Consider the following 12,808-nt stretch of genomic DNA (forward strand, 5'->3'; position numbering starts at 1 on the left):
CTTGCTATGGTCACAGTATTGCTCCCATTTTATAAACGGGGGAATTGATGCTTCAGTATGCCCCTGGTCCCACAGCTAGAGAGATGCAGCAGGTAGCAGAGGTCCTGATCTATTGTCCTCTCTGCTCGCTGGCCTGGCGATGCTGCCCCGGGCAGCCATTTCCAGATGCAGGGGCAGGAGATCAGCAGCAGGGAGGTGAGCTGGAGGGGCGGGGAATGACGCGGAATAATTCAGAATAATGCGGAGTAGTGTGGAATGATGGGGAGAGAGGAATCCTCAGCTCATGTGTCCAGAGAGCCTTTCTTAGAATTACCCCCCAAAATGCTGAGGTTAAATCCTAGGGCCAAAGTCACAGAGCAACAAACTGAGATTTAAATCTAGGACTCTGAATCCCATTTTACTTTATTTTATTTTTTGGAAGCTTAAAGTATACAGAAAAGAAATTCAAAGTATACTGATAGTCTTACCACTCAGAAATAACCACTATTTTTTTTTTGCGGTACGCGGGCCTCTCACTGTTGTGGCCTCTCCCGTTGCGGAGCACAGGCTCCGGAGGCGCAGGCTCAGCGGCCATGGCTCACGGGCCCAGCCGCTCCGCGACATGTGGGATCCTCCCGGACCGGGGCACGAACCCGTGTCACCAGGGAAGCCCGGAAATAACCACTATTAATATCCTGATATATATATATATATATTTTTTTAAAAAGTTTATTTCCAATTTTTATAGAAGAGTTCATCTTTTCTAAAAGTAATATTAAATGATTCTGCTCAATATAAATAATTCAAACTTTAAAGATGAGAGCTTAAAAATCATCCCAAATATTATCCTTCAGAAATGCCTGTCGTTTCCTCCAGTGATTATCATTCTAGATGTCTCTGTAGGGATATAGACAGATTTAAATAGACACTTTTATAAATGGTGATCATATTCCTGTTTAGTAGAGTAGCCACTAGCCACATGTACCTACTGACCCCTTGAATTGTGGTACGTTTGAATCAAGATGTGCTGTAAGTGTAAAGTACACAATGGATTTAGAAAAATTAATATGAAAAAGAATGTAAAATATCTCAATAACTTAAAAAATACTGATTACTGGTTAAACTGATAATATTTGGATATATTGAGTTAAACAAAATATATTAGTAAAATTAACTTCACCTGTCTCTTGTTTCTTTTTTAATGTAGCTACTACAAATTTTAAAGTAACATGTGGCTTGCATATATTTCTATTGGATGGCAGTGCACTATTAGAAAATAAGGTGTTAGTAAGTATTCATGGAGGGAAGAAACTGAATCCGAAGGAATTGTTGAGCTCCAAATAAATGCTTCACCATGTGACAATCATTTCCTAAAGAGTCCAATAAAGCTTTTTTTAAAAAAATATTTATTTATTTGGCTGCACCGGGTCTTAGTTGCGACATGTGGGATCTTTTAGTTGCGGCACGTGGGCTCTTAGTTGCGGCATACAGGATCTAGTTCTCTAGTGACTGGGGATTGAACCTGGGCCCCCTGCATTGGGATCGTGGAGTCTTAGCCACTGGACCACCAGGGAAGTCCCCAATAAAGCTTTAAGAAGATTGGAGTCATGTTTGGTTTTTTTGTTTAAACATATATTACAGTGTTTTGAAAGATGAGGGCATGGCCCCTGAAGTTCCTCCCAGTTTTTGACGTATTATTGTTTTTGCATCATATTAATTTATAACAGTCATGTTCTGTTTTGTAATTCTCATAGGCCTGCAGGCCTCTGCCTACATGTCCTTCATCCCTGAGCCCTGGATTTCTTTTTTAGCTGGATTTCATTCTCAGGAAGGACTCATGCTTCTGGGAGGAAGCTGCTGTTTGGGCTGGCCTGTCCATGTGGGCTTTGCTCCGTATCCCCGGGCTCTGTGCCAACATGGCCTTGCGGCCCTCGGTGTTGATGCGGCCGTGGAACAAGCCTGACGTCCTCTGCATCTTGTAGGCAATTGCTTTCTCTTCTTGGACAGCAGAAGAATTCTTGTGTTCAGTAGCCTAACTCAGCTCTGTTTTTGCGTTGCTTGGTTCCTCCCAGGACCCTCGGTCTCATCTCTAAAAGATTATTTTCGGCTCCACATTGCACAGAGGCACTGCTGAGAACTATAGAGTCAGCAGCTTTGGGTCACTGACCAGAGCACTTGGAAAGGCTCTTGTTACAGCTCTCGGCCTTTGGTAGACCTACTTCCCAAAATCTCAGTGGGTCCTCTGTGATATTTTCTTTTTAGTTAATTTTAGATTACACAAATAATGGGCAAACCTTTTCTCCTTTCTAGGGCCAGGACATTACAGATAAAGCTAAAGTCTAATTGGCCGCTAACCCCCATTGAGGTTCTCCTTCCTGTACCCCAGTGGTAACTACTGCCATGGGTTTGAGGCATATCCTTCCAGACCTTTAAAAATTGCTTTTATATTTTCATACAATTATGTTCTGTCCCTTCACAGAAAAAATAGACTGTGTTCAGGCTGGTGTATGAATTGTTCTGGGTTTACTCAGAACAATCTGTATGTGTGGATTCCAAAGAGCTGCTCTTAGAGTGAGGTTTTTATTCTAATTAACAAGCCAACAGAGACATTAACAAAGAAGTATAAGCAATGCGCTCTTAGGAGCAGAACCTTCGTACAAACGTTCCCAGATACCATGTCTGTAGAGCTTTGACTTCTAGGCAGGAACAGACTGCATGCATTCAGGTCATTTTGACACAAACTTGTTTTAAGAATCTGAGTACACAAGACTTTCTACCAGCTCATGTCCGTGTATAAAGCCGTAGACCACAAAAGAGCTAGAAGATTTCACTGCATTGTCTCTGAAAAATACAGAGTATTGGGTTTTGTGTGTTTTATAGCGATCATGCTGAATAAATCATAAGACAACTTTGTGTCTTCTACTGAACTTGAGCTCTGTCCACATCAACGAGTATCCATCTTTCTAGTTCAATAAATATGGGACAGAGGAATGAATGCTTGGGCTGCCACCCTTTTGCTTTCATACTCTGGAACATTCTTAACTAATTAAGAGAATTCACCGTAAGATGGTCCTGAGGTCCTTGGGGAGTTCCCAGCACACAGACCATTCCTCACCCCCATTTAGCTTCTCACTGTGTTCTTTGTAGATGACATGGCGGAACTCCTCCTTGGGGAATCAAAGCTGGAGCAGTACCTGAAGGAACACCCCCTGCGGCAAGGGGCCAGTCCCCGAGGCCCCAGGCCCCAGATGACTGAGGTCCGCAAGCATCTGACCGCTGCCCTGGACCGAGGGAACCTCAAGGTACCGTGGGCCTCGGGATGAGGGCTTAGAGGGATGTGCTGGCTCTACCTCCTCTGGGCAGCGTGTGCTCGGGAAGGACGCCCAGGGACAAACTGGGCGACGAGCGGAGCACATCTGTGGCTTGTCTTCTGAGGAGCAGGCCGACTCCCTGTGCAATTGATGTGGGGCTTCCAGACCGATGGCTTCTCTCTGATGAGAGTCTCTAATGACACATTATCCTGAGAAATGGCACTAATCTTCCCCAGGTGCTTGGAATAAAGCTGTTATCTGTGGCCCAGGACTCAATCTGACACCTTGTCCCACTGAGAAGAGAGAAGTGAATCAGGAGTGTCGCTTAAACCACATGATATCCTGCCTGAAATGTGCAGCTTGTGAATGTCCCAGGCAGCTCTGGCCCGGAGCGGGGTGCACATTGGCGCCGGCAGGCCTGGTACCTTGGTGTGGGAGGGAACCGGGGCAGGAACTTCCCTCTGCCTGAGCAATGACCCTAATCCTCATGGCACAGGAAACCCTAAGCGCTGCCCTTCTCCTCATCTGCCCTGTTTCCTGGTCTCCGTATTCAGCTTTCCCTCTCCATTTCACATCTTTCCTTGCTTCACTGAATCTTTTTCACCTTGCCTTCCCTCCCCCCTGCCCCCTTCCCCACCCTGTTACCTCACTTACTAGTTTCTGGACACTTCCCTGCCTGAAGTCTGGCTCTTAACTGGTTTCCTGAAGTCAGTCTTGTTCAGATAGCTGACTGCATCCCAGCACTCCTGCCAGCTTCTTCAGGGTCCCTTTAAAATCTCGGATGTATTCTCTGTTGGGGAAGGGCAGTCTTCAGTGAACTTTTAAAGCTCTTCCTTTCTTCCTTCCTTCCTTCTTTCACTTTTCTTCAGAGTTAGGGACAGTTGTCTCCATGTCAGTTGTTCTTAACGAAGATGGTCCTGGTGACATTGGTGGGTCCTAATCAGTGGGAAAGGGTGGGGGGACCTCATAGTGACAGCTGGTCAGACTCAAGTGTCCTTCCAGGAGGTATAAGGCTGAGACTCTGTGTTGGGGGGAGAGGTTGAAGATCACTGCTCCAGGCCTGGCACCTTGGCTAGTTTCTATCCCACTTTGAGTCCCCCCACTTTGAATTAACCTTTAATTTTACCACATGTTCATAGTTTTTGCTCTCCATCCTCCACAACCCAGTGCGGTAGTAAGAACATTGAATTTCAACTTAGAATTCTGAGTTTGCTTTCCAGTTGTGGATTTGTAAGCTGTGTGATCGTGGGAAGTTACTTAAGCTCTCTGAGCTTCACATTTCTTATCTGTAAGTGTAGTTAGCTCAAGGCCATTCTGAGTCTCAGGTGTAGAAGTTCTTTCACAACTGGATAGCGCGAGATACATGTCAGTTTTTGCTATTTTATTGGTTCTACCTAGAGAAGTTTTCTCCTGCTGCCATTTTTGAGCTCCTCTGCCTTATAAAGAGTGTTCCAAAGTCATATTTGGAACATATCTTGCCTGGGCGGGTTGACCCACTCACGCTGGCTGATGTGAAATTTCCTCTCCTCTTGACCTTAAGTTCGGGTGTCTCCTAGCTGGGAGCTAGGGAAAGCCCTGTGAAGACACAGGTGCCCACAAAACACAAGTGAACTGAGGCTGGAGAGACCAGAGCGAGGTAGCCGTGTGGTGGCAAAAAGAGCCCGGACGAGGAGTCAGGAGGCCTGGCTTCTGATTCAACTCAAGAAAGTTGCGCTTGTCACAGGCAAGGTAACATGGCACTGGGCTGGAGCTGCTCCCCTCTCCCCCTCGGCCCAGGGGCCTCTGCCAAGCTGTTTCCTCCTCTGCACAAGGCCATAGATTGGACTTGCCCAGCAAGGCTCTCCATACTGTGCATACTCTTGGAATTTTCTTCAAGCTCCTGCATATTTTCCATCTGGCCCTTCAAGTTTACCTTTTTTTTTTTAATTAAAAATTTTTTCGGGTTTAATTTTTAAAACTTTCTTCTTGTGGTAAAATATAAATATCATAAAATTTGCCATTTTAACCATCTTTTAGGTTCAGTGGTTTTAAGTGCATTCGTATTCAGATCCCCACCATCTATCCCCAGAAACTTTTCATCATCCCAAACTGAAGCTCTGTGCCCAGCAAACACTAACTCCCTCCCCCTCCCCCTTTAGTTTGCTTTTCAGCCTATGGGTCTCAGTTCTGGGGAAAGAGGGAGGACACAGGAATCTCCTAGGAAGCCTTTTCAATATACCCAAGCCTGCCCTGTCCCCTTCCCTGGTGGAGAACCCCTGTGGTGGATGCTTTCTTTTCACAGCTCTTTTTCTCTTTTCTTAAGTCTGCTCTGATTTCTTTCTCTGTTTCCAAATACAATTCTGACGTCTTGCATTGGTGCCACTCCCTTGGGCCACTCTTAAAACCCTTTTGCTCCCTTCATTCTCTTGCCTGTTCTATGTCCTCTGTAGCGCTACCCCTGCTCCCTTTCAGGGACTGCCTGGAAGCCGACCACCTTGGCTGAAACAGCGGCTTCGCCACGCTCTGGCTGGTTACCTGCATATCGCCCACTCCGTCTCAGCCATAGATTACAGGATAGTGCAGCTTCATGGTGTGCTTCTGTAAGCTGAAAAATCCGGCTTTGTATACCTGGGGTTCCAATGAGAAGGCCTAGAAGAGGGTGATAAATGTTTCCTTATGTAGATGGCTGGGTTGCCTCTTCTTTCCCCAGTGATGAGTGGGGCTTGAGGATGGGCTGAGGATGAGGTTGGTGGGTGTGGACTGGGGAAGCCAGCCTCTCCTGATGGAGAGGAAGACGAGCCCATCAGAGTTAGAACTTGCAGCCTCTGGGAAGGGACCTGGGTCAGTAACCATAACAAGCTGGAACAGCTCAGCGAGAAAAGTTTGTCCCCGGAAAGAAAGCAAGTCCTGAATTTTGCACCAATTTAGAAAGCCTCTCTCCTTGGGATTTGGGTTACAGTCTGTGTTATACCCCCAGTGCCGTGGGCAGGACCCACCAGGATGTCCGTGGAGCCTCCTTTTCGGAGACAGGTGCTCGTGTGTTTTGTTCATAACGCACGCCTTCCATTCTTGACCCAAACCTGAGGCCTGAGGGGAGCCTGTTTTACAGCAGATTTTTTTTTTTTTTTTTTTTTTTTTTGCGGTACGCGGGCCTCTCACCGCCGTGGCCTCTCCCGTTGCGGAGCACAGGCTCCGGACGCGCAGGCTCAGCGGCCATGGCTCACGGGCCCAGCCGCTCCGCGGCATGTGGGATCCTCCCGAACCCGCGTCCCCTGCATCGGCAGGCGGCCTCTCAACCACTGCGCCACCAGGGAAGCCCCACAGCAGATTTATTGAAGTGTAATTCACATGCCATATAATTCATCCATTGAAAGTGTACAATTCAGGAGCTGTGCAACCATTACGTCAATTTTAGAACATTTTCATCACCCCAGAAGTAAACCTGTAGGTGTTAGCAGTCATCTCTCATGCCCCCATCGTGCAGCCCTAGGCAACACCAGTCTGCTTTCTGCCTCAGCAGGCTCGACCGTTCGGGCCAATATATGTCGCCTGTGTGACGGGCTTTTTCACTCAGCGTCATGTTCTTGAGGTTCACCCATGTGGTCCCAGGGGTCAGTTTTTCGTTCCTGATGATGGCTCAGTAATATTCCGGGGGACGGCGAGACCACATTTTGCCTCCCCCCTCATCAGCTGCTGGCCACATGGGCTGTTTCCGCTCTGGGGCCCCTGCGAGCAGTACCAACAAGAAGGCTCCCACGCCCGTCTTTCTGTGCAGAGCCGCGGGGCTCCATGGGAGCATCACACATCATATCGTAGGAAAATGCTTTTTTCTCTCCTTTTCCTTCTAGTCAGAATTCCTACAAGAGTCCAATCTGATCATGGCCAAGTTGGATTATGTTGAAGGAGACTATGAAGCCGCTCTCAACATTTATGCCCGGGTGGGCCTGGAAGACTGGCCGCTGACGGGCGTCCCCCCTTACAGGTTACGGATGGCCGCGGACGCCTACGCCACCAAAGGTGAGGCCCACGCCTGCTCTCCTGGGGGCCATGCCCTGGGTCGCGCTGTCTGGAGCTGCAGGGCCTCCCTGGATCCTGCGGTTTGACCCCTGTGCCCTTGGCTGGGCTTAACCCCGGCAGCTCCTGGCGAGGCCCCTGGGGTTGCCCCACCACAGGCACTGGATCATTTTAAGTCCAGCGACACGGCGTTTCCTTAGAGCTGCAGCTCCTCAGTTGTCCCTGAAGGAACAACATTGCAGTAAAGTTTCCTGATGATTAATGTGCAGCTTAAGCAGGGACCGTTCTTGGTAATTGAGATGCCGCACAGCGTATATACAGGGATCCTTATCACATGGCCAGTCGGCCATGTGGCTGATCTCATTTTCATTCATCAGTGCCACCTCTGGGTTAATTAAGGCTCAGTGGTCACTGTAACAGCCCGTCATGCAGTGTTTACCTGGGGGCCTAGGGACTCAGGGGATAGACGGGGGAAATGTTGCCCTGGTTGCCACAGAGGAGTTTGTAATCTAATGTGAGGGAGTGCAATCCCACGGGAAAAAAAAAATGACAGAAAGCCAGGGCACACACATTATTTGACCTTTCCAAGTCTCCACTTCCTCATCTATGAAATGAGTATAATCACATCCACTTCACAGAGTTATGAGGATTAAGTCACATAATGTATGTAAAGCACTTACTAAATGATATTTTTAAACGTCAGCCCCAAACAAAACAGCAAATGGAAAAAGCCAGGCCCGGTAACAGCTTTTCAGAGGCAGGAGAGGTCACTGTAGGCCAGCAGGGCCAGGAAGGCTTCCTGGAGGAGGAGGGACACTTTGAAGTAGATTTATAAAGGCCTCAGTAAGAAGGAGACCCTCTGAAAGCAGCTCCTCTCCTTCCTGCCACCTACCATGCAAACCATGCAAACCATGCAATGTGGCTGACTGTGGCCACACAGAGGCTCGGGCCCTGGGTGGGTTGACCCTCTAGAACAGCACTGAGCTGGCCACTTGTCTGCAGCCGGCTGTCTGTCTTGGTTATCCTATGCAATGTTGAACAAAGACCCAGCCAAGGCACACTTAAAGAGCCTTGTGACAGGGGTGACAGATTCACCCAGTTCCCTGGGGAGCCTTGCTCAAGCACTTTTAGGTTCCTCTAATTAATCTTCTCAGTGTCCCTGTGGGCTGGGAAAGGATGCTGTCACTCTGACAGGGCACTCTGGTGGTTTACTGGGCACAGTCCTTTGAGGCTGTCTCAGGGGTTCTGAGGGCCTGGACCTGGGCGTGCATCTGTCTGAGGTCTGTGCCACACAGCTGCTCTCTTTTCTCGCTGGTGTTCACCCAGCGCCTCACATGCCTTAGGCTTATGGGAGCTGTGTGTGTGTGCACGTGTGTGTGTGTGTGTGTGTGTGTGTGTGTGAGAGAGAGAGAGAGAGAGAGATTTGGGGCCAGGAACGATATTGTGCAACAAGAGCAAGGCTTCATCTGGCAGTTTCCAGTCACCTGATTGACCTGGGGCCTCCTGGCTTGTAGCCAGGAGTTGGTTTGTCCTTTGGGGGTGGAGCATGGCTCTAAGACCTGGTTAGCACCAAGAGCTCAGGTCTTGATTTGAGACGGCCTGGTGGGCAGACTGTCTGCAGGTGGCACCACCAGCTTAGTCTCACACCTGCCATGCAAAGTGGGCAAGGGGGACAGGAGGCTTGGTCCCCAAGTCTGGCCCTGGGTGGTGTGTGATTAGCAGTGGGCCCCAGCCACGGGGCTGAGGCATTTGGCTGTTGGGACATGCTGGCTGGCTCATGGGAGAAGGGAACAGCTGTCCCCTCACTTCACCAGAGTAAGACTGGGCTGGAGCAAAGCCCAGGTGCACCTTGGATGGGCATGCACCAGCCCACGCCCCTCCCCTGTGCCACCTGTATGCTGCTGTCAGCCGGGGAATTGACCTGCACACTTTCACAGGTCACCTCAACTTTTCCATGGTCCCCTGAGGTCTGACTCGACCCAGTCTCTCAGCCAGAGTCAATGTCCATGAACTCCCACATCTGCTCTTGCAGCCATGGCCGGGAGCAGATTCCCCTGGCCAGGTAATATAGCCTCGGCTTGTTGGGAATCAGAAGCCAACAGGATTCAGTTATGAGAACCTCCTATGGGCCAACACCACGTTAGGGTTTTATTGTCTTTTTAATCCTCCAAACCCCTAATTTACAGACCAAGGAAATGAGACCGGGTGAGGTTGCTAAGAATGATGCGGTGCCTGCTGTGTGCCAGGCACTGTGGCCCTTATTTGGGTATCTCAGCCAAGCTTCACCATCACCCTGTGAGGTAGACACTATTATTTTTTCCATTTTACAGATGAGAAAACCGAGGCACAGGGATGTTAGATATGCTGCCCGGGGGCCTACAGCTGGGAAGTGGGAGAGCCAGGACTCAGCCTCAGTGGCTGGTTCCAGAGCCCATGCTCTCCTACTGAGTGACAGGAGGGGGACTTAGTCTGAAGAGTGTTCAGCTCCAAAGCCCACGTTCTTAATTACTCTGCTCTGTTGGCACGTGGATGGGAATGCGCTCAGGCCAGGTAAGGTTTCCGCAGGTAGAAAACATTCAGGTCACTAGAGAACACCCTAGATTTGTGTCCACACTCCTCCTCTCAGCCCCACCTCTCACGTTCCTCTCCCTTAACTCCTTGCCCAGGTCCCTTGCTGTAAGTTCTGGCCCTTAAGCTCGCATGTCCTGTCTTCCCTGACACCCTCCAGGGCTCACCCATTCAGAGGCCATCACATTTGATAGTATCACAGCCCAGTAGGTTAGAACTACTCAAACATCATATTAGAACTAGTTGTACTGCGATCAGACACTCCTGCCAGTCTGTGAGTTCCACTCAGGGAGGAACTGTTTTGTTCGTTTGCCATCCTCAGAAACTAGCACGGTGTCTGGTACCTAATTGGTGCTCAATTATTGATTGAAATTTGTAGAAGTTCCCTTGCTCAGATTTCTACCAAGGTGCCCATCGTGTAATTCAGGTGATTCTGGGTGCCTTTGCTTCTAGCTGTCATGGTCAGGTGCATTTTCTTTGCCCAGGGGTAACATACTGGGCATATTTCGATAATTCAGACTTACTCGCTGCCAGTTACGGGGTATACCTGTAAGAGCATGTTGACATCACACCATGACAGAGGCTGGCATGGATCCCTTCCCCAAAGGTTATACATTTCAGTTCATTGCCATTATCAGAGAGCCTCTCAATGGATCTCAACTCCCCCCCCCGCCCATCCCCCCAGCACCTTCCTCCTATCCCTCAAAACTAAGTAGAGAAACAGAGAATGGGAATAGAAGCCATGGAGAAACTCTTTAGCTTCTGGTAGAACTGGGTTAATCAAGTGAGTAGAAATCTTTATTCTGGGCACAGATTGAGATATCACGTGAAATCTCCAGGACACCGAATGGCCACAGATGTTCTTTTCCCAAAGGGGGAGGCTTGGGAACAGTGAACACATGGTCACTGTCTATTTTGGGACTTCGATCTGCTGGACATCGGCTAACTTGCTGCAGCTAGGACAGTGGGAGCTGTAAGTGGCTTGCCTTCCTAGAGATGGCCTTTATAAATAGCCTTGGCATGTACCCTGTTGTAATAGAGGGACCACAGATGCATGGGTTCCAACTGAGGGAAGGCCTGTGACAGTCCTGCGATGGCCCACCTGGTCACGGTGGGTAGGCAGCTGTGTTCTGCGAGGTTGCTGTTCCTCCCCCGTCTGCTAGGGCGCAGTCCTCATCTGTGTGATGGATGACTGAAGCTGGGTGGCTGGCATGTTGCAGCTCGTGGAAAGGGGAAAGGAGAGAGATGTCTAGGGTGAGCAGAAGTAACACATATCAGCTGTGCTGACAGTGCACCGGTGAGAAGTCACTATAGGGCCATGCCACCAGGCACTTGGGAAAAAGAGGAGACTGGGGGGGGGGCATGTAAGCCTCTCGTTAGACATGTCCATCAGAGCTTGGTCTCGGACCCAGATGGGACCTGTTGGAGGATGCAGGTGAATGAAAGGGAATGCGTAGGATCTGAGGCTTGGGATTGGTGCCCACGAGGAGGGAAATTACGAGCCTGGAAACAGCAGCGTGGTATTAAACTTCCTTTCCAGATTGCATGGTACCAAAGCAGAGAAGGACTGACTCCAAAATATAAACAGGGCCTTCACAACCATCTCTCATACAGATGTCTTATTTTCCAGCAGGGGAGACTGTGCCAGAGAAGGTAAGGGACTTGCCCAATGACACAGAATGAACTGGAGGCAGGGCCCCGACACGGAGGTGTTTCTTGGTAGGAAACGTTCCTGTCAAGCTGCATGACATCTGCCCAGGTGGAGAAGGCGGTATAGTGTTGGGAGCTTTGTGGGGCCTCCTCCACTTTCTTTATTCCTCCTTTGTTCCTGGGTTTGAAATTGCTCCTCTGACACACTGACTCAGAGCTTGGGGTGTTGGAGCCAGACTTCCAAGTTTGATCTGTAGCTTTGTCACTTACTAGCTGTAGGATCTCGTGCAAATTACTTTCACCTCACTGGGGCTCCCTTTCTTCATCTATAAAATGGAGATAATAATAGTATCTACACTGTAGCATTGTTGTAGGGAAGGAGTGAGCACATGTAAAGCGCTTAGCACGGTGCCTGGCAGATAACAAAGGTTAGCTATTTTTATTCTTATGTATCCCTGGAGCTTGAACCCAAATGGATAGATCTCTTCAGAAGCCCCAGGTAACAGCCAGCTATGGGGAGAGGGGAGAGTTGCCCTAGTGTATCTGCCTTGTGTAGCAGAGGGCTTGGCTCAGGCTGTGGGAGTGCAAGCAGAGATTGGAGGCTGAGGGAGGAAAGGCTGTTGCTGCTGGAGGCTGGGGGGCACCCAGTGGTCAGGGGCAGGTGGAGTGGGTACCGTAACATCCTGCACTTTGTCAGCCCTGCTCCGGGCTGGCCCGGAAGGTTAGAGGGTCTTTAGAGTTGGAGCCACATTCATGGTTTTATCACAAAAGGCCATTCACGTTGGGATGGATCAGTTGATGCAAGTAGTGTTCCTTTAAGAGGCAAAAACAATTCACACAATTCCCAGACAGTTGTCTTCATAAGGAACATGCTAAATACATTGGCCGATAAGAGAGGAGACAGCGGAGGAGGAGAAACTGTCTCTGCTGGGCTCCAGGGAGGAGGGCTCGTCTCTGCTGACCGCACTTCACTTCCTGGCCAGAGGCCTCCCCTTCCCTAGAGTCTGCAGACCTCGTGGGCCTCTCGCTTCGCAGAAGGGCGGGTGTGATGAGAACAGCAGTGGGGATGTGGTAACGGAATCATATAATGGCCTCCCCTTGGGTATGTTACTTCCTTCCTCGGGTGAGACTGGCCCCAGAGCCCTCTTCGGTCTGCCCACTGTGTGCTCTGAGCATCGGGTCTTGGGGCGTGGTGTCAAGAAGGAACTAAGATGCCCACCTCTCCGTGGGCAGCGCCGAGGGGCGAGGGAGCTCTCAGGGGCTTTCAGAAGTGCTGCCTGTTCCCTTAAGCTTGTAAGCACTAGTCT

At 49.5% G+C, this 12,808-nt stretch overlaps 1 protein-coding gene across 8 annotated transcripts in view; it reads left to right on the forward strand.

The window, feature by feature from the left end:
* TTC7B (tetratricopeptide repeat domain 7B) overlaps positions 1-12,808 on the forward strand; it is a 237,783-nt gene that overhangs the window by 19,651 nt on the left and 205,324 nt on the right. For 6 of the 8 annotated variants that reach the window (XM_073800124.1, XM_033850722.2, XM_033850723.2 and 3 more), the window contains exons 2-3: positions 3,127-3,281; positions 7,118-7,286. In XM_073800124.1, the coding sequence (XP_073656225.1) occupies positions 3,127-3,281; positions 7,118-7,286 (324 nt within the window). Of the gene's footprint in view, positions 1-3,126; positions 3,282-7,117; positions 7,287-12,808 lie in introns of those variants that run through there. The other 2 variants (XM_033850729.2, XM_073800123.1) reach the window with 2 other exon arrangements.

This window comes from Tursiops truncatus, chromosome 2 (assembly GCF_011762595.2).
Source record: "Tursiops truncatus isolate mTurTru1 chromosome 2, mTurTru1.mat.Y, whole genome shotgun sequence".
Lineage (NCBI taxonomy): Eukaryota > Metazoa > Chordata > Mammalia > Artiodactyla > Delphinidae > Tursiops > Tursiops truncatus.